The sequence below is a fragment of the Nelumbo nucifera genome, chromosome 4, assembly GCF_055504915.1.
Source record: "Nelumbo nucifera cultivar China Antique chromosome 4, China Antique-T2T, whole genome shotgun sequence".
Classification (NCBI taxonomy): domain Eukaryota; kingdom Viridiplantae; phylum Streptophyta; class Magnoliopsida; order Proteales; family Nelumbonaceae; genus Nelumbo; species Nelumbo nucifera.
The window spans coordinates 7,277,963-7,302,009 of record NC_142652.1 but is presented as its reverse complement, the minus strand read 5'-3'; the positions used below and the strand labels follow the sequence as shown (position 1 = coordinate 7,302,009).

The 24,047-nt window shown below is 40.5% G+C and overlaps 1 protein-coding gene across 1 annotated transcript in view; it reads right to left on the bottom strand.

The window, feature by feature from the left end:
* GSL8 (glucan synthase-like 8) overlaps nt 1-24,047 on the bottom strand; it is a 110,962-nt gene that overhangs the window by 49,126 nt on the left and 37,789 nt on the right. Inside the window, exons 13-19 of the mRNA XM_010250479.3 lie at nt 9,026-9,118; nt 8,833-8,935; nt 8,591-8,714; nt 8,261-8,450; nt 8,100-8,152; nt 767-827; nt 570-651 (exon numbers count right to left, since the gene is read on the bottom strand). Of these exons, the coding sequence (XP_010248781.1) occupies nt 570-651; nt 767-827; nt 8,100-8,152; nt 8,261-8,450; nt 8,591-8,714; nt 8,833-8,935; nt 9,026-9,118 (706 nt within the window). The remainder of the gene's footprint in view (nt 1-569; nt 652-766; nt 828-8,099; nt 8,153-8,260; nt 8,451-8,590; nt 8,715-8,832; nt 8,936-9,025; nt 9,119-24,047) is intronic.

Here is a 24,047-nt window from a genome sequence, read left to right as displayed (position 1 = left end):
GATAAATGGACATCAGTTCCATTAATAGCTTTGTTCTTTGATGAATGATTGGTCGTTAATCATTATACATCCTCAGTTTGAACATTTGGATTGCTTGGCCTTTGGTGCCCATTTCAACCAACTTAAGACCTTGTAAATGTCGATGCTCAGTGGATTTAATGTACTTGTTTAATTTATTTTGGTTTTCCCTGCTTTTGGCAGAATTTCTTCACCTTGACACATACGTTTGTTTCCCGCTTATGATACTCTAGGTTTTCCATTTAATTTAGATTAAACGCTACAATATTCATTTAATTACCTAAATGGTAAACATTATTAGAATTTTTTTTTAAATATCCTAATTCCTGTAACTGAAATAAGAATTTTGTTAATTGTAGAAAAGAAATAATAAATGATGATGGTGATAGCCTTTTTCTTTTTAAACATAATAATATTCAATATGAATAAAGTGCAGGATCTCGTTAGCAGTATGCACCCAAAATCAATAAGCAAACAATAGAAACAACAGAAAATGAGCACATTTCCTTTTTCTGTTTTTTTTTAGGTGGGTGGGGTTGGATGGGGCTTACTCTTTGAGATAAGATCATGCCATGAGTAGTTTAAGGTTTTGAGGCCCACAATAATATTGGAAGGTTGGACCAATGGTTTAATCTGTCAGATGACACAACAAAGATAGCAAAGTCCATGTTAGCCATGAATAGTACATCCACTTGTTCATACATCTTGGTGATAAAATAAGAATGTAACTCAAGGGATCATAGGTTACCTGGAGAAAGTATGCAAAGGTGAATTTACATGCAAAAATCACCAACCAGAATGAGACATACCTGAATTTTGGATTGAGAAAAAAAAAGATAGTCATTTAAAAATGTTGAAAAACTTATCATTTGCATAACATAAAACCAATGGACCATAACAAGACACCTGAGCTAAAGGACCACTTGCAAATAACCTCTTTACTAACGCATATCATCGTTATGGGCAAAATAAATATAAACCATTAGGAATTAAACATAATACATAGACAATAATACAGTTGAAAATGAGAAATTCCATAAAAAAAGCATTCATATATAGGTAATCGAAAACAAATTGGAGATATAGAACTCTAATGATTTTGTGGAGGCTCTGATGGAAAGCATTGTCATTATATAAAAGGACAGTTAGAAATATATATATGTTTAAATAATAGAGTGGGTAGTTTAATTCTCTCCACTTTCTATAGGTTACTTAAGTAGGGGCTTTCTTGTCCTTAGACTTGTAAGAGAATTGCATATTATAAATATAACTTGGGAGTAGATGGGGAACTGATATTGAACCCCATTGTTCTCTTTATCTCTCCTCTCTTATTATCATTCCTCTTCTCCTTTTGTTTCCAGTTTATTTTCTTCTTTGTTATTATGCTAATATATTAAGATTGATTGTAAGATACATAATATGGCAACAGAGCATCTCTTGTGAGCTGCAATTGATCTTTCCTTTTTCCTTAGACCTGTTGCACATGTATCCAAATCTAATTCTCCTGTAAGGAATCAGATCAGAGGACAGGGAGCTGTAGTTTATCTATGTTCAACTGTGGTAGTTGTGGATTGCATGTGATCAGGGCACAGATCCCTCTATTTGACAGATCAAAGAGGGATATGATTGCTGGTAATAACAAACTTTACAGGTGAAGTTATTCAATGTCGACAAGGTCAGCTAGGAGATGCTATCAGTACAGTTTAGCAGTTGAATGAGATGTTAGTTGGAGGCTTGGAGCAGTACGATCAGTTATTAGTGAAGATTTTCAGTGTTGATGAGAAAGGCTGGAGGTAGAATGCTAACAATACTGGTCAGCAATTGAAGGTGATGATTGCTACAGCAGTTACAAAAATGGACAAGCGCTGGTAGTGTATCGAAGTGACTCGAATGAAATGTGCAGCCATCTTTTCAGTGTTGATTCTTGGTATCATTCTGTTCAAGGAAAATTCTCAGGTCTGTTGTCAATTCAGAGTGGTAAAGAAGTTTTTTTTTTTTCATTGTTAGGAATATGACTGTTAGACAATGTATGCCCTTAGCTCCAATCAGTTTGATGTACAAAAACATTCATTTGTAAATGAATAAAGTACATTATTGTTTCATGTTAATATTGGTATGTTTCTGTGTATAACCCCTTAAACTGGACAATTAAGAGACTCGTGTTAGTTTAGAATGTTAGCCATTGGATAGACTTGGGGAGTTTATCCTAACAAGGCTAACACTGGTGTGTTGCTAAGGAGTTGGAGCAGCTTGTCTCAGCTGCTAGGATTAGACCCCAAGCACAGCCAATGGGAGTTTATTAGAAGCACTAAAACCGGACCAATTTCCAGTTATGCCCTGAACCTTAGAAATAAATGGGCAAAACTGGAAAGTTACACATAACCCTAGACTTGATTATGGTACTACACTAGGTATTGGACTGGGATGCCTTTGATATGCCAACCAGTGAGATTCATTAAGGGTCAAATACCTAGGTATGTTGGGGCAGTCTAAGAATTCACCTGAGTGGATGATCATAGTGATAGGATCGGCCCCTTCGTTAGACAAAATACTCTCTCTGATTGAAAACTAAACTGTCGGCAATGGATTTCACTTGTGTTTGAAATCTGGTTTTGCAAAAGTATTTATGTGTTATTGAGGGAAGAAATCAGTTGGAGACAAAAATCTAGACACAAGTGGATTAAGGAAGGCGATGGGAACACTAGATTCTTCCATGATTTGGCCAATGGGAGACGAAGAAAGAATTTTGTGACCAAGCTAGAGATAGGAGAGGAGGTGATTACCGACCAGGATGACATAGCCAGAAAATTTGTGGACCACTTCAAATCGATTTATAGAAGGCCTTTGAGTGAGAGAACAGTCATGGAAATGGTGGATTGGCCAAGGATTGATGAAGGAGTGGCAAGGTGGCTGGAAAAGGATTTCGAGGAAGAAGAGATTAAGAAAGTTGTCTTTCTAATGGATAGATCCAAGGCTCCGGGTCCAGATGGCTTTACAATGGGTTTTTATCAAGACTGTTGGGAGGTGTTGAAAGAGGATCTAGCTGAAGTCTTTAAGGAATTTGCAGACAATCACACTATAAACCCTGGAATTAATGCCACCTTTTTGGCCTTGATACCTAAGAAGAATGATGCCAACCACCCAAAAGATTATAGGCCTATTAGTATGGTGACAAGCATCTATAAAATTCTGGCTAAAGTGCTCTCATTGAGAATCAAAACAGTCCTCCCTACCATCATTAGTGAAACTCAGGGGGCTTTCATTCAAGGGCGACAAATAACAGATCAGATCTTATATGCGAATGAGAGTGTGGAGGAAATGAAAAGGTCTAGTAGGAAAGGATTCATTTGTAAATTGGATCTTGAAAAGGCCTATGATTTGGTGGACTGGGAGTTTCTATTAGAGGTTATGCGGAATGGTGGTTTTGGGGACAAGTGGTGTAGTTGGATCTTTGGGTGTATCAGTACTTGTCACTACTCTATTCCGGTAAATGGTACGGTGAGGGATTTTTTTCCAGCTTGCAGGGGTGTCAAGCAAGGGGATCCACTTTCACCATTCCTTTTTACCTTAGTAGGTGATGTGATTAGTAGGATCATTACTAAGGCTGACAACGAAGATGCCATCAGGGGTTGGAGAATAGGGAGACACCAAGTCCCCATCACCCACCTTCAGTTTGCAGACAACCTAATAATTTTTTGTGAAAGAGGTCTTAGTGAAAAGGTAGCAAACCTAAAGGAGCTAATAAAAAGGATTTGAAAGTGTCTCTAATTTGAGAATAAATCTGGAAAAGAGTTGCGTAGCAGGTATAAATTTGGAGGTAGGGGAGGTCTAGGCTATTGCGGAGTGTCTTGAGTGTTCCACCTCTGCTTGGCCTATGTCATATTTAGGGCTTCCTTTAGGGGCAAATCCTAGGGAGAGTAGATTTTGGACCCCAGTATTAGAAAAATTTGAGAAGAGATTCGTCTCTTGGAAGAGGAACTATATTTCTTTAGGAGGAAGAATTACCCTAATAAGAGCTACCTTGGCTAACTTACCTACCTATTATTTGTCAGTCTTTAGGACACCAGTTAGTGAAGCTAGGAAGCTGGAGAGTTAATGAGAGACTTCTTATGGGAGCCGAGACAAGAGAAAAATGATCACTTGGTTAATTGGGAAATTGTGTGCAGAAGTAAAGAAGAGGGGGGTTTGGGAATTGGGAGGGTAATTAGAAAGAATCAAGCTCTGTTAGGGAAATGGTTGTGGAGATGGCCTTTGGAAAGAGAGAGATTGTGGCATGAGGTGGTGGGAAGCATTCATGGGAGGTCAGAGAATGGATGGGATGCTGGTGTATCGAGGCAAGCTAACCTAGCAGCACCTTGGAAGGCTATTCACAACACCCTTCCTCAATTCCTCAATTTTATCAGGTATGAAGTTTGTTCTGGCAACTCTATCCTTTTTTGGGAGGATATTTGGGTAGGAGACTCACCGTTAAAGGATTTGTTCCCCTCGCTTTTTTCTATTTCTTTGTTCAAAAAAGAGATGGTCTCAAAATTTGTCTCACCCTTGGGAACACCCATAGATCCTACTTGGGATTTTGGTTTTCGTAGAGGACTTAGGGATGCTGAAATTGAGTCTATTTCTTTTTTGTTTGGGTGTCTTAATCAGGTTTGTTTGGATCCCTCCAAGCCAGATAAGAGGGTTTGAACTCCTAGACCCAATGGAACCTTCACTTGTGCTTCTTTTTTCAAGTCCATCTCTCAACTTTCTACTCACCAACCCTTTCCGTCAAAAGAAATTTGGTGTAGGCCAGTCCCCCAAAAAATTATGGCTTTTTGTTGGGAAGTTTTCCATGGGAAAGTAAACACTTTAGACAACCTACAAAAGAGAAGACCTTTTCTCTGTATTTCTCCTAATTGGTGTATCCTCTGTAGAGCTCACGGTGAGGATTGTTACCATCTATTAGTATCTTGTCCCTTTTCTGCAGACCTTTGGGCTTGGCTACTTTTGTTGTTTTGGGGTAGTTGGAGTCTACCAGCAGAAGTTCACATGCTCTTCAACCATTCTACCTTTTATTGGCCTACAAAAATAGGGAGAATTATGTGGAGATGTGCTCGTGCTGCCTTGACTTGGACTCTTTGGGAAGAAAGGAACAAAATTTTTAAAGATAAGGACAGCCAAGATTTGAAAGACTGTGTGTTAAACAGGGCAATACATTGGCTGAAGACCTTGGAAATCTTTCGTCAATTCTCCTTTAATGACATTTGGAGAAATTGGTTAGCAGTAGCAAGGTGCTCATCTTTAAAGGCCAAATCAATTACAAGCTGGTCTCCTCCACCCGAAGGCTCAATTAAGTTGAACTTTGATGGAAGCAGCATGGGTAATCCAGGATTATCCGGAATGGGGGGTGCTTTGAGAAATGAGAAGGGAGAGATTTTGTTGCTCTACTCAGGTCCTTTGGGAATTGGGAATTCCATCAGGGCAGAACTTTTAGCTGTTGTACAAGGGGTCCAATTTGCAAACCAGCTGGGGGTACAACAACTAATAATCGAGGGGGATTCCAAAGTGGTGGTGGGTTGGTTGAAAAATTCTGAAGAGGCTATGTGGCAATACAAGAATGAAATGAAGAAATTTAGTTGGTTGACAAGGAATATGTTGGTCACTGTACAGTGGGTGGGGAGATCAGCAAATACCTTGTCAGATGTGTTAGCTAAGCAAGGGGTAAATAGGGAAGAATTATTTTGGGCTCAGTTGTGATTCTTGTTTTTCTTTCCTAGTTTACTTGTAAGTTTCAAGGAGGGGTTGCAGTTCGCGCCTCTCACTGGGATGATGTATGAACTCACTCTAATTTGCTTCTGAATCAATAAACTTACTATTATTCATCAAAAAAAATAGTATTTATGTGTTATATATACTACTATTTTATGAAAAAGGTTTGCAAAAGGTTTTAATCCCGTGATCCATCCGAGCAAAGAGTGTAGCACTGCACCTTGTAGCCAAGGGAGAGGTCCTTCCCTGTCAGGTAGTGTTTGATCATTATGAGCCAAGAGGTTAAGTGTAAGAGACCATTACAGGGCTGGTTACCTGATGGGCTTTGTCTTACATGGTTCCATTATCCTTGGGTCTTCATAGGGTGGATGAATCCAAGGATCACTTAGGTGTAAATGTTGGGCCCAAACTAGACCAATGCTGACTGGTTCAGGGGTTCACTACCCTGAGCAGTGAATTTGGCCTAGCCTCTTTCAAAAGTTGGGCCAAACCCATATGGGCTTGTGTGAGATCATTGTAGGGTCCCATGCCATACAATATCAGGCCTAAAGTGGCCATGCAACACCTTGGGTCATGAGCATTTAAAGTAAATGGGCCTAAGGCACAAAATTGATAAGATTGCTCTAGATTGAATTTGGGTTTGGTTTTGGGTATGGAGCACATATCCTCTTAAGAGGATAAGGCTTATATCTTAATAGAGTCCAGAACCAAATCAGGTTTGGATAATCTCCTAATTAGATTAGGAGAGTGCTCCATAAAGAGATAAAAGAAGAAGAGGGTGAACCAAACTAGAAGACCTCTCTCTCTTGTTCTCTCCTCTTTTTCTAGTTTACCAAGAAACCCTAATTCAACCTAGGCTTTCAAAAACTAATTTCTTATCAATTTTCTTAAAATTTTTGCAAAAAAAATGTTGAAGAAGATCAGGCTCACTCACCCCATTCGATCCAAGCAAGTTGGATAGCAGTTTTGGAGAAAATAGTGTTGCTAAATCGGCTTCACCTATACACTACACCATCTTCAGTGAAGGCTGGTTTTAGGACTGATTTTGGTGTGAACTTCCACCTTGGTATCTGCGCTTGTGGTATCCGTATCAGGTATAATTTCCCCTTTTGATTTGGTTTCAAATCTGATCTAGTTCAGTGCAAGATCGATTCGAAAAAATGCATCTTTTCAAAACACTGTGAAATCGGTGCCCAAAAGGGTTAGAAAATTTTTGAAATTTCACTCAGCCATCTAGCATGGTTCGGCCATCCATAAGTTGGATTCTAACCCTTCCAACAATGACAATAGTGTATGAATTCCATATATCCATAGAAGATCAGACCTAAGATATGTCTTTGATTGATGAGTGACTTCTTTGAATGGTGATATCAAGCCTAGATTTGTTATCAGTCCAAACTTTTTTGTAGTACAGGTGGCTTCGGTCAAAGAAATGGGGAGAACTATGTACCAGGATAAGCAAAGTGAAGTATATTACTGAACCTAAACCAGAAATCGGTTCTTCAGGCTATAACAAGTGGGTGCAGAAGAACATTCAGATAATGACATTTGGGAACAGCCTGAACACGAAAATCAGTGTCAACCTCTTCTTCCCAGATACAGCCAAGACATTTGGGAACATGTGACTTGGGAAGCAATTATATTCAGGTCAAAATAATGTGACTCAAGTTTATTAGCTTTACCGAAATTATTTCCTTCTTCGAAAAGGTGATGGAGAATCTTAGAAATGAGCTGAATGTATATCGACCTCTGTCAATAGACTTCAGAGTTCAGCAGCAATAATGGGAACACATAGATGATGGATGCATGCCCCTAGAATTGGGAGAGTAAAACTAGCCAAAAGAAAGACACCAATTAAGTAGGAACCTTTTACTTTGCAGGCACAATGGCCCTTTGGACTACATGCATCATCCAACATGAAATACTAACACTATTGAGTAGAAAACTAAAAAAAAAGTTACAGATCACCAAAAGAGCAGGAAAGGAGAAAAAGGTGGAAAGGATTTATAAGATTAAAAACTAAAACATCATCCTAATTCAGCACCAATGTTCTAGCGAGACGAGAGATACAGAAATGAAACATTTTGTAACACCACCAAAAGAAAGGTAATATGGACAATATTGAGAAAAAAACTTTTAAAAAAGTTACAGCTCATCAAAAGACAGTAAGGGAGAAAAGGATAGAAAAGCTTAAAAACTAAAACAACATCCCAGTGCAGGACCAATGTATTAGTGTGATGAGAGAAAGAGAAATGAAATATTTTGCAGCAACAACACCCAAACAGGCAGATCAGTAAAAAAATATAAAACATTCAATTCAAAGACATGCAACAAACCTGAGATAATCAGTTGTCCTTTCAAAAAGGCCACGTCCAACATAGTATCGCTCCTGAAAACCACACATACAGTGTGACAATAGACATAGAAAACACCAGGAACACATTTCTGAGACAAATCACATTGCAGTGACCAAAAATGAATTTCAGGGAGAACAAACCTGATAAATCCACTTAAAAAATTGAAAGAAGGACCACTTGTCAAAAAATTCTGACACTGAATGACAAGCTGGAAATTTTAGCATTATTGCAAGGAACAAGCGTACGGCAGCATAAACACCAAGCACAATAATATAAATCCGAAAGTAGAAAGAGTCTGAGTTTGGGTTATCTCTCTCCTCCAGAACCTTCCTGCATTTAATTTCAAAAGCAGAAGCTAATTCAGGAAATGAATTCACTAAATATGTCAGAACTTGGAAAGTAAAAAGAAATTGAAGCGATGCAGGCAATTTCACATATCTGGAACAATATTTGAAAGCTGAGCTACTCACAGGTAGACATATGTTACAAATACTGAGCTGATTCCAAACCAAAAAAACCTAATAACAAGCCTTGAGATTGCCATGCCCCTTGCTGTTGAGTATGCCCCAAACATAAGCAGAACATCTAAACAACCTGCAAATGCAGTGAAAATATGATTAGAAAAGGCCAAAGTGGAGGATGTGAAATAAATATTAGATCTGACAAATACTTTCAATAAAACAGAGCTACATAGAAAATAAAAGAAACTTACTCTCAACAAAGTTCAGAATAGCGAATGTTGGCCCAATGCTAAGCAATGTCTTGAAGGTGTTGAGATTAATATTTCTATGATTGAAAGCTATAATTGTCAAACCCTGAAGTCAACACAAGCAAAACAACATTATCAAACGTAAACATCAACGTTTAAAAATGGGAAAAAATCCATGAGGTCTTTAGATATAAACCTGGAACATCAAGATTAAAAAAATCCACAAACGATGGAAACTTCGATATAAGTGAAGAAACGTCCGATGCTCGACAAAAGAACATTTTCCTCTCTGCAAATTTACAATAAGAAAACAACAAATGAATGTAGTCTGTAGTCTGCAAATTTACAAGAACATAACAAATGAATGTAGTCTGTAAGATAAATAATTAAATAAGAATGAAATTCATGAAACACCAGAGGTGATAAACTGATAATGACCAGACCAACCCAGAAGGCCCAAGCCTAGGTTTTCCCATTCAGACCTGTTCAGCAAGGACCAACACTAGATCCAAACATAGGACAATCAAGGTCCAGGCTTCAAACATCAAGTTTTGGTCAATGATATCTAGCCTGGAAAATATACATATCCCATATATAATATAGAAAAAGCTTCCTGATCAAAACAAGTAGGGGCATTTCCTACATGACCCCACCTACTTCTACCATATGAAGGGGATCCTCAGGTGAATCCAGACCATCCATTAGGTAGGGGACCCGCAATTGACGATATCATCCCCATGCTAAATCTTGTATTGGAATTTTTCCCAATCAATACTAGTTCTACATACTCTTAACTTTAATAAATATAAAAGGCATCCATGAAAGGAGGTCTATTTTGGACAAGTAACAAGGTCTTTCAGGACAAAATTCTTTCCATGAAAGAGGAAAAAGGCAACTGCTTTTAAGATCCAACTATTACAAAAAGCGGAGCCACCCATGGATAGTGAATGCAAACCACTTGTTAAAAAAGTTATTTGTCATGTTATGTTCTGTTTAATAGACCTTTGATGTGTTATTGGGTGGCAGGGTAGTTTAGACTTCCCTTGTTTAAGGACACTCCAGCCCATAATTTATACTAAACAAAGCCATGATTGTAATTTGACAATTGTTAGGATTAATATATATGCCCGCCAACTGCTAGGTGAGACTAACTGCACCTGAAATATCAATCAAACCGCAGCATGGGTTTTTTTCCTCTCTTCCACATGTGCACAGTTTCTTCTCCTTTTCTCTAAATGTTCTTGAAGCCACTTCTACCAGTTTACATGGTATCAGTGCAGGATAAAGTGGCCCAATTTCTCTTCGTCTCCTCTCTCCTTGTTCTATTTCAATCCATTTTCTTCTCTCTTTATTTTCTGGTTTTATATAGAGAAATGAGAATCTAGTCAGGCCAATTACTACTTTTTCGGAGATTTGTGATGGTTTTAACCATCACATCAACTGTGGTGAGTGGTGTATGATGTCAGATCCTCTAGTGGGAAATTCCAAGAGGTTGGTGATCATATGTATGCAGGAGTTAATGACTTGTAGATGCATCAAGCGGTGAAGATTATATACAACAGTTTCATGAGTCGTGTACGATATGAGATCCTCTAGTGGGAAATTCCAAGAGGTTGGTGATCATATGTATGCAGGAGTTAATGACTTGTAGATGCATCAAGCGGTGAAGATTATATGCAACAGTTTCATGAAATAAAAGTCTTGATCTTTATGCTGAAAATGAACAGTGAGTGAACTTTTTTAAATGCTCAAACCAGCCTGGTTCTTGATTTTTTTTTTTTTTTGATCAATAACAGAAAGCTAGCCTGGTTCTTGATTTTGTGACTGGCCAATTGCAGTCAAGATTAGTTAACAGATTCTTATTACTTATTTCATTGGAAGTATGATTGAATGGAGTTCAAATTTGCTGTGATGGTATCACCTGGCTTGTTATCCATTCAAATGAAATAAACAGGAAATCCAAAGAGGCAAAGATATTATATGATACACCTAATACAAGGTATATCATATTGATACTTTGAACCTTGGCTAAGGGGTTTACTCAAACTTCTGGAGTTGAATTTGATAAGACATTTTCTCTTGTGGCTAAGATACCATATGTTTGTGAAGCAGAAAATTCCAACACATAACAAGAGGCTTCAGACACAAGTATCAATAAGCAAATAAAGACGAGAAAAATGAAGAGGAAGCAAGAATAAGTTCTATTTTTTTATAGTAAAGTAAAAGAAATTTATTAAAAAATAAGATGGAACAAGCTGATTATAATCAACACCAAGCTGTCAAAGTAACACCCAATCAACAGAAGCAAAACAACACGAATCATCAAGGCCACAAAGCAGGAAAAACAGTCACAACTATAGCAAACTCCTCTCCTCCCCAGAAAAACAGACCTAAGATCTTGCCAACCTTGATATTCCTGTCAGCCAACCCCTCAATCTCCTACTTTCGGTCTTTCCTCCCATTTCCTCCTTGCTGATTGAACCTTCCTCAACATGAACATTCTCCAGATCACAACTACCCTCCTTTTCCTTTTCTATGGCCCTAATAGCAACTCTAGCCCATCTTCAGGTAAAGTCAACAGCTTCAGCTCCGTCCCAACTGAAGCTTGAGATTCAATTCCCTGCCCTTCAGCAATCTCCCTCTTCGAAACCTTGATGATTTTACCCTTCTTATAAACTCTCTTGTATTTATTAGTTGGACCAACCCCAACCAAACCTTCTTTCAACCTTGAAAAAATTAGTAAGATGGATTAGATGAGACTTGCATCTCGGGCTTTCTTCACTGACTCTGAACCGCCATCATCTCCTTCCTTAATAGCACTTGTTCTTTTCCTGCCCAGGTCCACTCTGAGCCTAGCAGCTGGCACTTCCTTTGAACAGACAACAACTTCCAAGATTTTGTCTCCCCACCTCCCATTCCCTTTTCGGTGCCCCCATCCCCCCTTACCACTTCCTCCACTCTGTCTCTCAAACCTGTCTCCTTCTCCTCCTCCCCTCTAACCTTACAACAACCTGATCATCCAAAGCTGAGTACCCCTCCTGTACCATTTCCTTTTGAATCTCAACCAAGAAGGACCTAAAATAAATAACTTTACCTTCATACCAATCAGACTCTACCCTTTCCTTCTCACAACTCTCACTGTGTTACTTACCTAGATCATACAAACAGAATCAGAGCTTTGAAGCCTCTCAGGGCCATCTCAATCTACTACAAACTTCAAAACCAGGCTCTTCTTTCCATTTCTATCATATCTCTCCACCACCCAAACCCAACCTTCAGCCTCTCCTTTTTGACTTTTCAAAATGCCTTTTCTTCTTCTACTCAGGACTGAAGGCTTAGACCCGAAGCCTCTCACTATAATGACCTTTAATTTTTTAAGACAACCATCATTCTTTAATACCATTTTTTTTAAATGACGAGTGGATAGCATTCCCAATGCCTTTTTCACTTAATATCAAATTGCGACCCATTGAAAGCCTCTTATAATCTCCCATCTTCCAAAACACAACCATTTGAACCTTCCTAAAAAGTACCTCTCTACCCCTTGACCTTTCCTTCCTGTCATCTTCAACCTTCAAACGATGATTCACTTCCCATAAATTGCTAGGACTAAGAGCCTAAGACTCCACCCCCTATCTGTAGAGATAGGGATAGTGAGGGCTGAATAGTAATTTTACTGTTGTTGTATCATCACTTTTCTATTCTTTATAGCTTGTACACTACTTTTTGTACTATAAGGATAAAAGTGTCCTTTTACATTCTTTAATATAAATAGTCCTTTCTTGGTGTGGTCGACCATTAGACACCCCAAATCTGTGTTCTTTCTCTTGTTCGAACTGCACTGGCATGGTATCAGAGCAGGTTCGTCCTGATCTCAGACATTATTCATCCTTATTCAGCATCGAGTTGGGTCTACTTCTCAACCATTTCGGACTATCATATCCTTTCTTCTTGGATTGTTCTGTTCAAGACAAGAAATCTGGATTTTCTGGACTGGGACGCCCATCAGGTCAGTTTTTTGAAGTTTTCTCTCAAACTACTGATCCATTTGCTCTAATATTTTAGATCTGGTGTCGCCCTAGACTGTTCTTCATATTGTTCCAGCCTATTAGAACCTATTTCCTTCATTGTTTCTCTCACTCTGGCATTTGAAAGAAATGATGTTCTTCTTGTTAAGTTTGATGGAACCTATGCCTTATGGTAGTTCCATTTTTAGTTTTATGTTGAAGGCAAAGGGTTGTGGGGTGACATCGATGGATCCACCACTATGCCTGAAATGACTGATGCAAAGGGGCAGCAAACTTGGAAGATTAATAATGCGCAGATTGCATCCGGGATTTTGAGTTGAGTCACCTCTGATGTTGCCATCCCTATGAGGAGTCTTCGGGCAGCCAATGAAATGTATGAATATTTGGAGAAAGTGTATCAGTAGTCCAACATCTCAGGCCAGTATCAGATTGAAACTGAGATATTTTCCTATAGCCAGGGTGAAAGGAAAATTCAGGAATATTATGCGAGGATCATCAATCTTTGGAAAGAGTACGAGCTTATTCACAAGGGTGAAATATCCTCAGCTTGCTGTATCAAGACTCTAAAGGAACATTTTGGCAGAAGGAAAGTAATGCACTTTTTGATACATCTCCAACCTGAGTATGAGGTAATAAGATCAAACATCTTATGTAGGGACACTGTACCATCCCTTGATACTATTTTGAGTGAATTACTCCGAGAGGAAACCAGGATGATTACTCAATCAGCAGTGAATGCCAAGAATGATACAATAGATGATGTGTTCTTAGCAACTAACAAGTCTAAACCAAAGAAGGAATTATCTAGGGTGCAATGTTACGAGTGCAAGGAATTCAGCCATGTGATATCTCATTGTAAGAAGATAAAAACTTGTACTTATTACAAAAAATTTGGTCACATCATTACAGAATGCCCCACACATCCACCTAAAAGGAATCAATCTGGGGCGAAGAAGAGTAATCACAAGGCATATCAGACTTTGGTTGAAGGATTAGATGATGTTTCATCCTCCACATCTCAAACCAAGACTGACACTGCAAATATCCTAGTCATCTCTAGATAATAGGTTCTGGTGTTTCCAATCATATGGCGGGAGCTACATGCAGTCAGTCATCTTATCCTCTTCCTTCTAGCAAACACACTATTACAACCAATGGTGAAAAACTTGACTTGTTGGCTGTAACGATCTCACATTATCTACATCTTGCTCTTCCCCCTTCAAGTTACCTCAGACTTTATTTGTTCTTAGACTTACAACAAACTTAATTTCAGCTGAACAACTTGTTGAACACGGTCATACTATCACCTTCTCACCTGATGGATATTTGATACAGGACAAGCGCCCTGGGGAGGTGAAGGGGAAGGGGCGTAGACTACAACGGCTATTCGCTCTGGAATATTAGAAGTGATTTATCTCTCCAACAACTAGTTCTTGTTTATTTTCTACTACTTCCTTATCTTGTAATAAGGATTGCAATATATAGCACTGTTGATTAGGCCATCCTTTTGCAAAGAAATTTTATTTACTTATTTCATCTGGATGTTTACCATTATCTTCTTTTGTTTCCAAGAATATGGATAGAACTTGAATGCCTTGTTGCTTAAGTAAAAGTCATGTTTAAACATTTCGTGTTTCTTCTATCCATGCTTCTACACCATTTTGGTTAATGCACAGTGATGTTTGGTCGTCTCCAATAATTTCCAGGATGGGTTTCAGATATTTCTTAACATTTATTGATGATAATACTCGTTATACATGGATATACTGATATGTCCCAGAAATTTGTCACGCAGTTCACAGACTCACAGCAGAATCCAAACCACTAGTACTTCAACAGGGAACTGATATTCATTCAGAAGAAAAGAAGATCACTTACAGTAGGTCGGTTCTTCGAGAAACCGCCGGCTCTCCCAAGCACTCTCAGAATTTTGTACTCAGCAAAAGTCCCTCTTCTCCATCCCCCAAAGCCCTTTCTTATACACATCTTACAGCATAACTGCCTTCCATAATAAATGCCCAGTTGGCCGAATTATAAATGCCCCTCTTCTTATTCCCAACTAACAAGCTATAAATGCTAAATGCCTTATACTCTTCCTATTCTCAACAAACAAGCTATAAATGCCACAAAAACTCTCCTTATTCCCTCCAGCCATAAATTCCCCCATGTTCAATTATTTCCCCCCCCCCTTGGTTGCTAGCTGTCCTTTCCCCTTCCTGGTGTATGTAAAATTATTTGGGGGCCTATCATTACCCGCCGCCCAAAGTCTAACCTTGTCCTCAAGGTTGAAATGAGGAAATTGGTCGCGAAGTAAGTAAAAATGCTCCCATGAATCTTCAAAATCAGGCAGGTCCTGCCAATGGATAAGCACTTCCGAACCAGTAACTCCAGGCATAGTGGATGGACGCACCCCCTAAACGGCTGCAGGTTCCACCAGCATTTCCATATCAGCTGACAAAGTGGAAGGAATCACGGGAGAAGAGATATGATTGCCAATTGCCTTCTTGAGTTGCGAGACATGAAAAACAAGGTGAATCCTTGCCTCTGGAGGAAGTTGAAGTTTATAAGTCACAGCACCAATTCTTTCCACAACAGCAAATGGTCCATAAAATCGAGGGGCAAGCTTTTCATTGGCTCGGTGAGCTAGAGACTGTTGGCGATAAGGTCGCACTCGTACATACACCGAATCCCCAACCTCAAAATTAACATCACGGCGGTTCACATCAGCCGAGCCTTTCATCTTTTGTTGTGCCTGGTGTAGATGAGCACGCAGCTCCCTAAGTATAGCATCTCACTGAAGGAGCACAGCTTCAACATCAGCATTAGCCGTAGAGCCAAGCTCATAGCGGATTAATGGAGGAGGATCACGCCCATAAACCACCTTGAAAGGTGTCATGCCAGTAGTAGTGTGAAAAGAGGTATTATAGTTGTATTCTGCCCACGATATGCAAGAAGACCAGCGGGAGGGGGAATCAGCCACAAATCACCTCAAATAAGTCTCCAAACAGCGATTAACCACCTCCGACTGTCCATCTGTCTGAGGATGGTAAGCTGAGCTACGATGCAATTCTGAACCTTGCAGGGTAAAAAGCTCGCGCCAGAAGAAGCTCATAAAGACCTTATCACGATTAGATACAATCGAGCGAGGAATGCCATGTAAACGGACTATGTTGTGTAGGAAGGCCTGAGCAACCGTGAGAGCTGAGAAGGGATGACTGAGAGGGATAAAATGGGCATACTTGGAGAGACGATCGACCACTATCATAATTGTATCAAACCCCTTTGATTTAGGAAGAGCCTCAATAAAGTCCATAGCAATATCCTCCCAGATCTGTTCAGGTACGGATAAAGGTTGTAAAAGGCCAGCAGGGGACATGGCTTCATATTTACTGCGTTGACACATATCACAGGCCTGCACAAACTCCTGGACAGAACGCCTTATCCCCCGCCAGTAAAATTCAGCTGCTATGCGCCTATAGGTCCGACGGATACCCGTGTGTCCTCCCACAACTCCCGAATGAAAATCCTTAAGTAAGAGGGGGATAAATGGGGAAGAAGCCGGTAGAACCAATTTACCATGATAATGTAGGTGTTCTCCAACTAAAGAATAGGCGGGATAGGCAGTCAAATCCTGCTGTATGGTATGCTTGATGTTGGCCAGAAAAGGATCATCATCAACTTGCTCCTTAAGGTCATCAAAATCAAGAAAAATAGGTACTGTAAGTGAGTTTAAGTGCATTTTAGCATGAACTCTGGATAGGGCGTCAGCCACGGTATTATCGGCGCCCGGTTTGTACTGAATCTCAAAGTCATAATTCATAAGCTTAAGAAGCCACATATGATGCTCACCTTCGACAATCCGCTGCTCCAACAGATACTTGAGACTCCGTTGGTCGGTCCGAACAATAAAGCGTCTTCCAAGAAGATAGGGGCGCCATTTTTTAATAGCAAAGACAATGGCCATTAATTCCCTCTCGTAGACAGATTTTGACTGTACCGACGGGCTAAGCTTGTGGCTATAAAAAGCTATAGGCCGATTATTCTGCATTAATACCGCCCTGAGGCCTACCCCGAATGCATCTGTCTCGATCAAGAAGGGCTGGGAAAAATCTGGAAGGGCTAACACTGGTACGGTCGTCATAACCCGTTTCAACTCCTGAAATGCATTCTCAGCCTCTGAATTCCATGAGAAAGCATCCTTTTTAAGCAGCTGCATCAATGGCCATGCTATTTTACTATAGTTACGCACAAAACGACGATAATAGCCTGTAAGTCCCAGAAAACCGCGAAGAGCTTTAAGTGAAGATGGTTGAGGCTAGTCAACCATGGCCTGGATTTTAGAAGGATCGGCAGAAACACCAGCCACGCTAATAATATGACCCAAGTACTCAATGCTAGGTTGAGCAAAGATACATTTCTTTGTGTTGGCAAAGAGACGGTGGGTGCGCAACATAGAGAAGTCCTGTCAAAGGTGATCCAAATGGGCAGCTTCAAAAGCACTGTAAACCAGAATATCATCAAAAAATACAAGCACAAAGCAACAGAGGAAATCAGGGAATACAGTATTCATTAATGACTGGAAGGTTGAGGGCGCGTTGGTGAGACCGAAGGGCATGACAAGGAATTCGTAATGGCCCTCGTGGGTGCGAAATGCAATCTTGGGAATGTCCTCACTGCGGACCCGGATCTGGTGGTAACCTGATTTAAGATCAATTTTGCTGAAAATAGAAGCACCATGGAGCTCATCGAGAAGTTCTTCGATGACCGGAATGGGGAACTTATCCGAAACAGTAGCACGGTTAAGGGCTCAGTAATCCACAAAAAAACGCCAACTTCCGCCTTTCTTCTTGACTAAAAGGACCGGGCTCGAGTAGGGGCTTGTACTTGGCTGAATAATACTCGCAGCCAGCATCTCAGAGACGAGACGTTCAATCTCATCTTTCTGGAATTGAGGATATATGTAAGGACGAACAGAGATAGGAGAAGTGCCCTCCTACAAGACAATAGCATGTTCCGTAGCCCGTGTAGGGGGTAAGCCCGTAGGCATGTCAAAAACATCTTTGAACTCATCTAGTAAGGTGGAGATTGGCGGGGCTGTATGCAAGACAGAGTTCAGCGGAGGATCCACTATCTGCAACTGTTTTAATTCTATCAAAACCCCTTGTCCCTCATGTTGTAAGTTACGCATCATGGCATGCAAAGATACCTGAGAGGAACAGAGAGAAGGGTCACCCTGCAACTTTACCAGGACACCTCCCAAATTGAGCTTCATAGACATGTTACCCCAATTCATCACCGAGTCCCCGAGGGATGCTAACCAAGGAAAACCAAGAATGACATCCGTAGAACCCAACTTTAAGGGAAAGAAATCAGCAATGACATCCAATTCGAGTAAGTTGAGGCAAACCTGACGGAAGACTCCGGAAGTTCTCACCTCATCACCATTTCCCATCTGAACTCCAAATTCGTGTGTAAGGGTGCGGAGTAATTTCAATTCTTCCACTAAAGTTTCGGAGATAAAGTTGTGGGATGCACCCGAGTCTACCAATATGACCACCTCACGTGACAAAATGCATCCACGCACCTTAAGGGAATTTGCCGCACACAACCCAACAAGAGACAAGACACAAAGTGCGGCTGATTCTAGAGCCGAAGCAATTTCAGTGTCCCCGGAAGTGCAGTCCCAATTAGACACATCAGAAGCAATTTCCTCCACGTCATCTTGAACCCATAAAACCTGAAGTGATTTCTGAGCACAACGATGTCCCAGGCTGTATTTCTCGTCGCAACGGAAGCATAGACCCTTCGCGCGTTTCTGCTGCATCTCTTTGTCGGTCATCTTTTTGAAAGCAGGAGGTGGGGCTTTAATAATAGGGGCTGATGAAGGAGGAGGGATTGCAGCTCGTGTAGGTCGGGTGACAGCATAAGTAGTCACTTGCGAAACCCGTGAGTTAAAGTGGGTTCTAGAGAGGCCTGATTCTTTTCCTCAATTTTCTGGGCTGCAACCATTTTTCTAATCAGCCCAACGGGTTCCATCTGTCGGAGTTCGGCCTGGATATCTGGGCGCAACCCATTCACAAAGGTTGCTTCTTCAAGGACTGATTCCGGTAGGTCACGTAAGGGGACAGAAAGCACCTCGAAATGGCAACGATATTCCTTGACAGTAGTGGATTGACGTAATGATAGAAGCTGCTCCTGCAAGTTTCCCTCCTGAGTTGATCGGAAATGTTCAAGGAGGAGTTCTGCCCAGCTACGAAAGGGTCGCCGACCATCCTCCCAATAATACCACACCAATGCATCACCCTCTAAACAGACAACTACCGCCCGCAGACGTTCCGCCGGAAGCAAGCCATTAATCTCAAAATAGCGCTCCGCGCGAAAAAGCCAGTCGTCTGGATTTTCCCCATCAAAAATAGGCAGCTCCAACTTTCGAGGAAGTGAATCAGAAGTATGTTCCGGGACTGTCATTGAAGGGGACGTTGAGAAAGCTGCACTCTTCCCTTTGTCAGCCGCACAACTTGATGCGGATACAGGAGGAACATTGTCAGCTGTAGACAAAGGAGCTGACAAGGACTGTTGCTGCAGCAACAGATCAAAACGGCTTACCAAGTCTTGAGCGCCTCCTTCCAGGGAAGTGATCTTCGAAAGTCCAGCTGTTATCTCATCACGCAAGCCATCCACTTCAGAATGCAGAGAAGTCAAGCGTTCTTCGAAACCCTCCACCTACGATGCCACTTCCTTAGCTGTCACCATGGCCGAGGAAAGATGTGCTCTGATACCACTGATATGTCCCAGAAATTTGTCACGCAGTTCATAAACTCACAGCAGAATCCAAACCACTAGTACTTCAACAGGGAACTGATATTCATTTAGAAGAAAAGAAGATCACGTACAGTAAGTCGGTTCTTCGAGAGACCGCCGGCTCTCCCAAGCACTCTCATAATTCTGTACTCAGCAAAAGTCCCTCTTCTCCATCCCCCAAAGCCCCTTCTTATACACATCTTACAGCATAATTGCCTTCCATAATAAATGCCCAGCTGGCCGAATTATAAATGCCCCACTCTTCTTATTCCCAACTAACAAGCTATAAATGCTAAATGCCCTATACTCTTCCTATTCTCAACTGACAAGCTATAAATGCCACAAAAACTCTCCTTATTCCCTCCAGCCATAAATTCCCCCATGTTCAATTCCCCCCCCCCTGGCCGCTAGCTAACCTTTCCCCTTCCTAGTGTATGTAAAATTAATTGGGGGCCTATCATATACTTTCTTCGAAAGAAATCAAATGCATTTGCTATATTTAAACTTTTTCATGACAGAGTGACCACACGGTTTAATACCACCATTTGTACCCTCCATTCAAATTCAATGGGAGAGTATATTGATGGGGAGTTCGAGGCCTACCTTAAACACCATGGTATACAGTCTCAGAAGTCCTGTCCTGGCACTCTTCAACAAAATGGGGTTGTTGAACACAAAAATGGCCATATCCTAAGTATTGTTAGAACTCTCATTCTTGATTCTCATGCACTTACAACCTTTTGGGTAGAGGCGTCCAGCACTGTTGTACATCTTATCAACCTCCTTCCATCATCTGTTCTTGATAATATATCTCCACATCAGTCTCTGTTTAAGACTCTTCCCAACTTATCCATGCTTCATGTGTTTGGTTGCATCTATTTTGTTCATCTTCCTCCTCATGAGTGCACTAAATTGTTTGCGCAATCTGTTTTATGTGTCTTTCTTGGGATATAGTTCTAACCACAAGGGATTCATATGTTATGATCCTCAATCTCGATGGACTAGAATCTCTCAGAATGTGATATTTCTTGAAAATCTTTCATTTTTTCAACATATCACAAAGTATTCTGCTCCTTCAGCTTCTGTTCTTCAACACTTTGAGCCTGTAGGTACCTCAGAAATATTACCCTCTTCTCGTTTGTTGCACCAACTCTATTTCAAGAAGCAACTAGGAGCTTTATCCCCTATGCTCCCAACCTCTCCTCCAAAGCAAGGTATGACACTCACTCCTCCCTCTGTAAGTACACCATCTCCTTTCATTCGTGTTCCTACTTTGTGCTGCTCCACTAGAGTTTCTAGACCACCTGACCGCTATGGTTTTCCTTCAAACCATAGCTCCTTCTCTGTTGTTTTGTCCACTACAGATATCCCCAAGTCTTACCAGCAAGCTGTAGCACACACTCACTAGAAGGATGCCATGGATGCTGAAATTGCTGCTCTTATAGAGAATGACAATTGGGAGTTGGTTCAGCCTCCTCCTAATAGCAGATGGGTGTAATCTGTGAAGTTGAAGTCTAACAGCAACCTGGACAGGTATAAGGCTAGACTTGTTGCACAGGGGTTCAAGAAAGAATATGGGATAGACTATGAGGAAACAATTGCCCCGATAACCAAGATGACAATTGTTCATCTTTTGTTGGCCATTTTTGCAGTCAAGAATTGGGTTGTTCACCAAATGGATGTCAAGAATGCTTTCTAGCATGGGAATTTGAAGGAAGTTTTGTACATGAAGCCTCCTCCTTGTGCCTGGTTTGAGAGGTTAAGATCTGTGATTATTGATGTTGGATTCATACTGAGATCCTCAGACTATTCTCTCTTTACATCTCAGAGTTCTCAGGGGAGTGCATTTTCTCTTATATGTTAATGATATTCTCATAACTAGAGATAAGCAGGATGGTATACATCAGCTCAAGCACCTTCTTAGCCAATCCTTTAAGAAGAAAGATCTGGGACCAATTACATACTTCTTAGGCTTGGAAGTTCACCACAATTCTAGTGGTTATTTCCTTAATCAGCAGAAATAAGACACTGATCTTGTCAGTCTTGATCATCTTACTAATACAAAATTTGTTGATACTCCCCTAGAAGTCACCTTGAAACTAAGCAAGGATAATGGTCCTCTTCTTGAAGATGCCACTTTGTATCGTTAGCTTGTGGGCAGCCTTATATATCTAACAATGACTCACCCAGACATCTAATATGTAGTCCAGATTGTGAGTCAATTTGTTTCTGCTCCACGCCAACCTCACATGATAGCTTTACACTGTGTCATCAAATATATCTGTGGTACACTTTCCTATGGTGTGTTCTTCCCATCCACCTCTTCACTTCAACTCTCTGCATATGCGGATGCTGATTGGGTTGGTTGTCCAGACACCAGAAGATCCACTACTAGGTGGTGCATATTTCTAGGTGATTCTCTTATCTCATGGAAATGCAAGATGTAACAGACTGCTTCCAAGTCACCCACTGAAGCATAGAGCCATGTCCTCAATATACAATGAGATTATTTGGCTCCTCCAGTCACTTTTACATGATTTAAATGTTTCCAAGTCCTCTTCTGTTCCTTTATTGGCTGACAATCTAAGTGCAATCAAGATTGCTTCTAATCCTGTCTTCCATGAAAGGATGAAGCACATTGAAGTGGATTGTCATTTTATAAGAGATCTCCTTACTACCGATCGCATTTCATTGCCTGATTTGCCTCATGTACAATCTAATCTTCAACTTGCACATATTTTCACAGAGGCTATGATTAGGGCCCGACATTCCTTTCTCATGGACAAACTGATGATGATGCCCATCCATCAATTTGATGGGGAGTGTAGAAATAGAGATAGTGAGGGATGAATAGTAATTTTACTTATTTGTTGTATCATCGCTTTTCTATTCTTTGTATCTTGTACATTACTTTTTGTACTATAAAGACAGAAGTGTCCTTTTACATTCTTTAATATAAACAATCCTTTCTTGGTGTGGTCAACCATTAGACAATAAACACCCCAAATCTGTGTTCTTTTTCTTGTTCAAACTGCACTGACACTATCAACTCTCATCTCTCCCCTACCATCATCTCTTCTCTTGACACTATGCCCTAAAAAATATTTGGTCATCTCCCTCTACATAGATCCCTAGCTCGTATTCTATTCCTGCAAATAGGACAACAAACGAACTTTGAATAGTAGAAATCTCCTTTACCTCCTACTCTTGTCATCAGAAACCAAGAACTTACCACAGTACTCCCCAATCATTTTAAAAGAGAAAATGCACCACACATGTAGGGCAATTCCCAAAACCCAATCTAAATCACTCTCCTTTGACCTTGAACCAAACCTACTACCGAAAACCACTGGCTTAATCTAAGATCACAGGTTCTTCTCTTTTTTCTTCCAACTCCAAAACCCAATCAGCATCTTCTCCTATGTAGAACATGAACAAAACAAGCCGCCATTCAACTTTCATGCTCCCAAGACTATCTCCTTTCCACATTCGAAGGCTGCCCAGTCTTCCACATTATCCACCTCCAAATTGATTCCAACAAACCTACCAACTAGGTATGCGTTCAAAACTTTCATCATCTCATCCAACTTCCCGGCCTTCCTTGTGTCAATCCACACCACTCCATTTCGATCATCTCGTGTCTCCAACTTAGTCATCTTTATAAATCTTGAGCTGCATAGTTCAATAGCAAGCTCATTTGTTTTATTCTCAGGACCAGCGGGAGTAGGAGACTCCACCAGAGCAGAGTTTCAGGCAGTCCTACAAGGGTTAAAGTTAGTAAAAGATTGAAACTTTGATAGATTAATTATTGAAGGTGACTCTAAGCTGGTAGTCAGCTGGTTGAAGGACCCAAGCTCAGTAATCTGGCCCTTCAGAGAGGGAATAAAGAGATTTAAGCAGTTAACGTCTAATATGGTTGTGAGGATTCAGTGGGAAAGAAGATTGGCAAATGGGTCAGTAGACTTCTACCATAGCTATTGGCTTCAGAAATAACTAAGGAAACACTTCTGCTTTATTCTCAGGGCCAGCAGGAGTAGGAGTCTCCATCAGAGCAGAATTTCAGGCAGTTCTACTAGGGGTGAAGTTAGCAAGAGATTGGAAATTTGATAGATTGATTTTTGAAGGAGACTCTAAGCTGGTAGTCAGCTGGTTAAAGGACCCAAACTCGGTATCTGAACCTTCAGAGAGGAAATAAAGATATTTAAGTGGTTAACATCTAATATGATTGTGAGGATTCAATGAGAAAGAAGATTGGCAAATGGGTTAGCAGACTTGCTTTCCAAGCAGGGGGTGAATAGGGATTGAATGTATTGGGCACAGTTGTAAATCTTTTGCATATGAGGATGCACTCGTGCCTCTGCTTGGAATGCTTAGCATGTTTGTACTTTT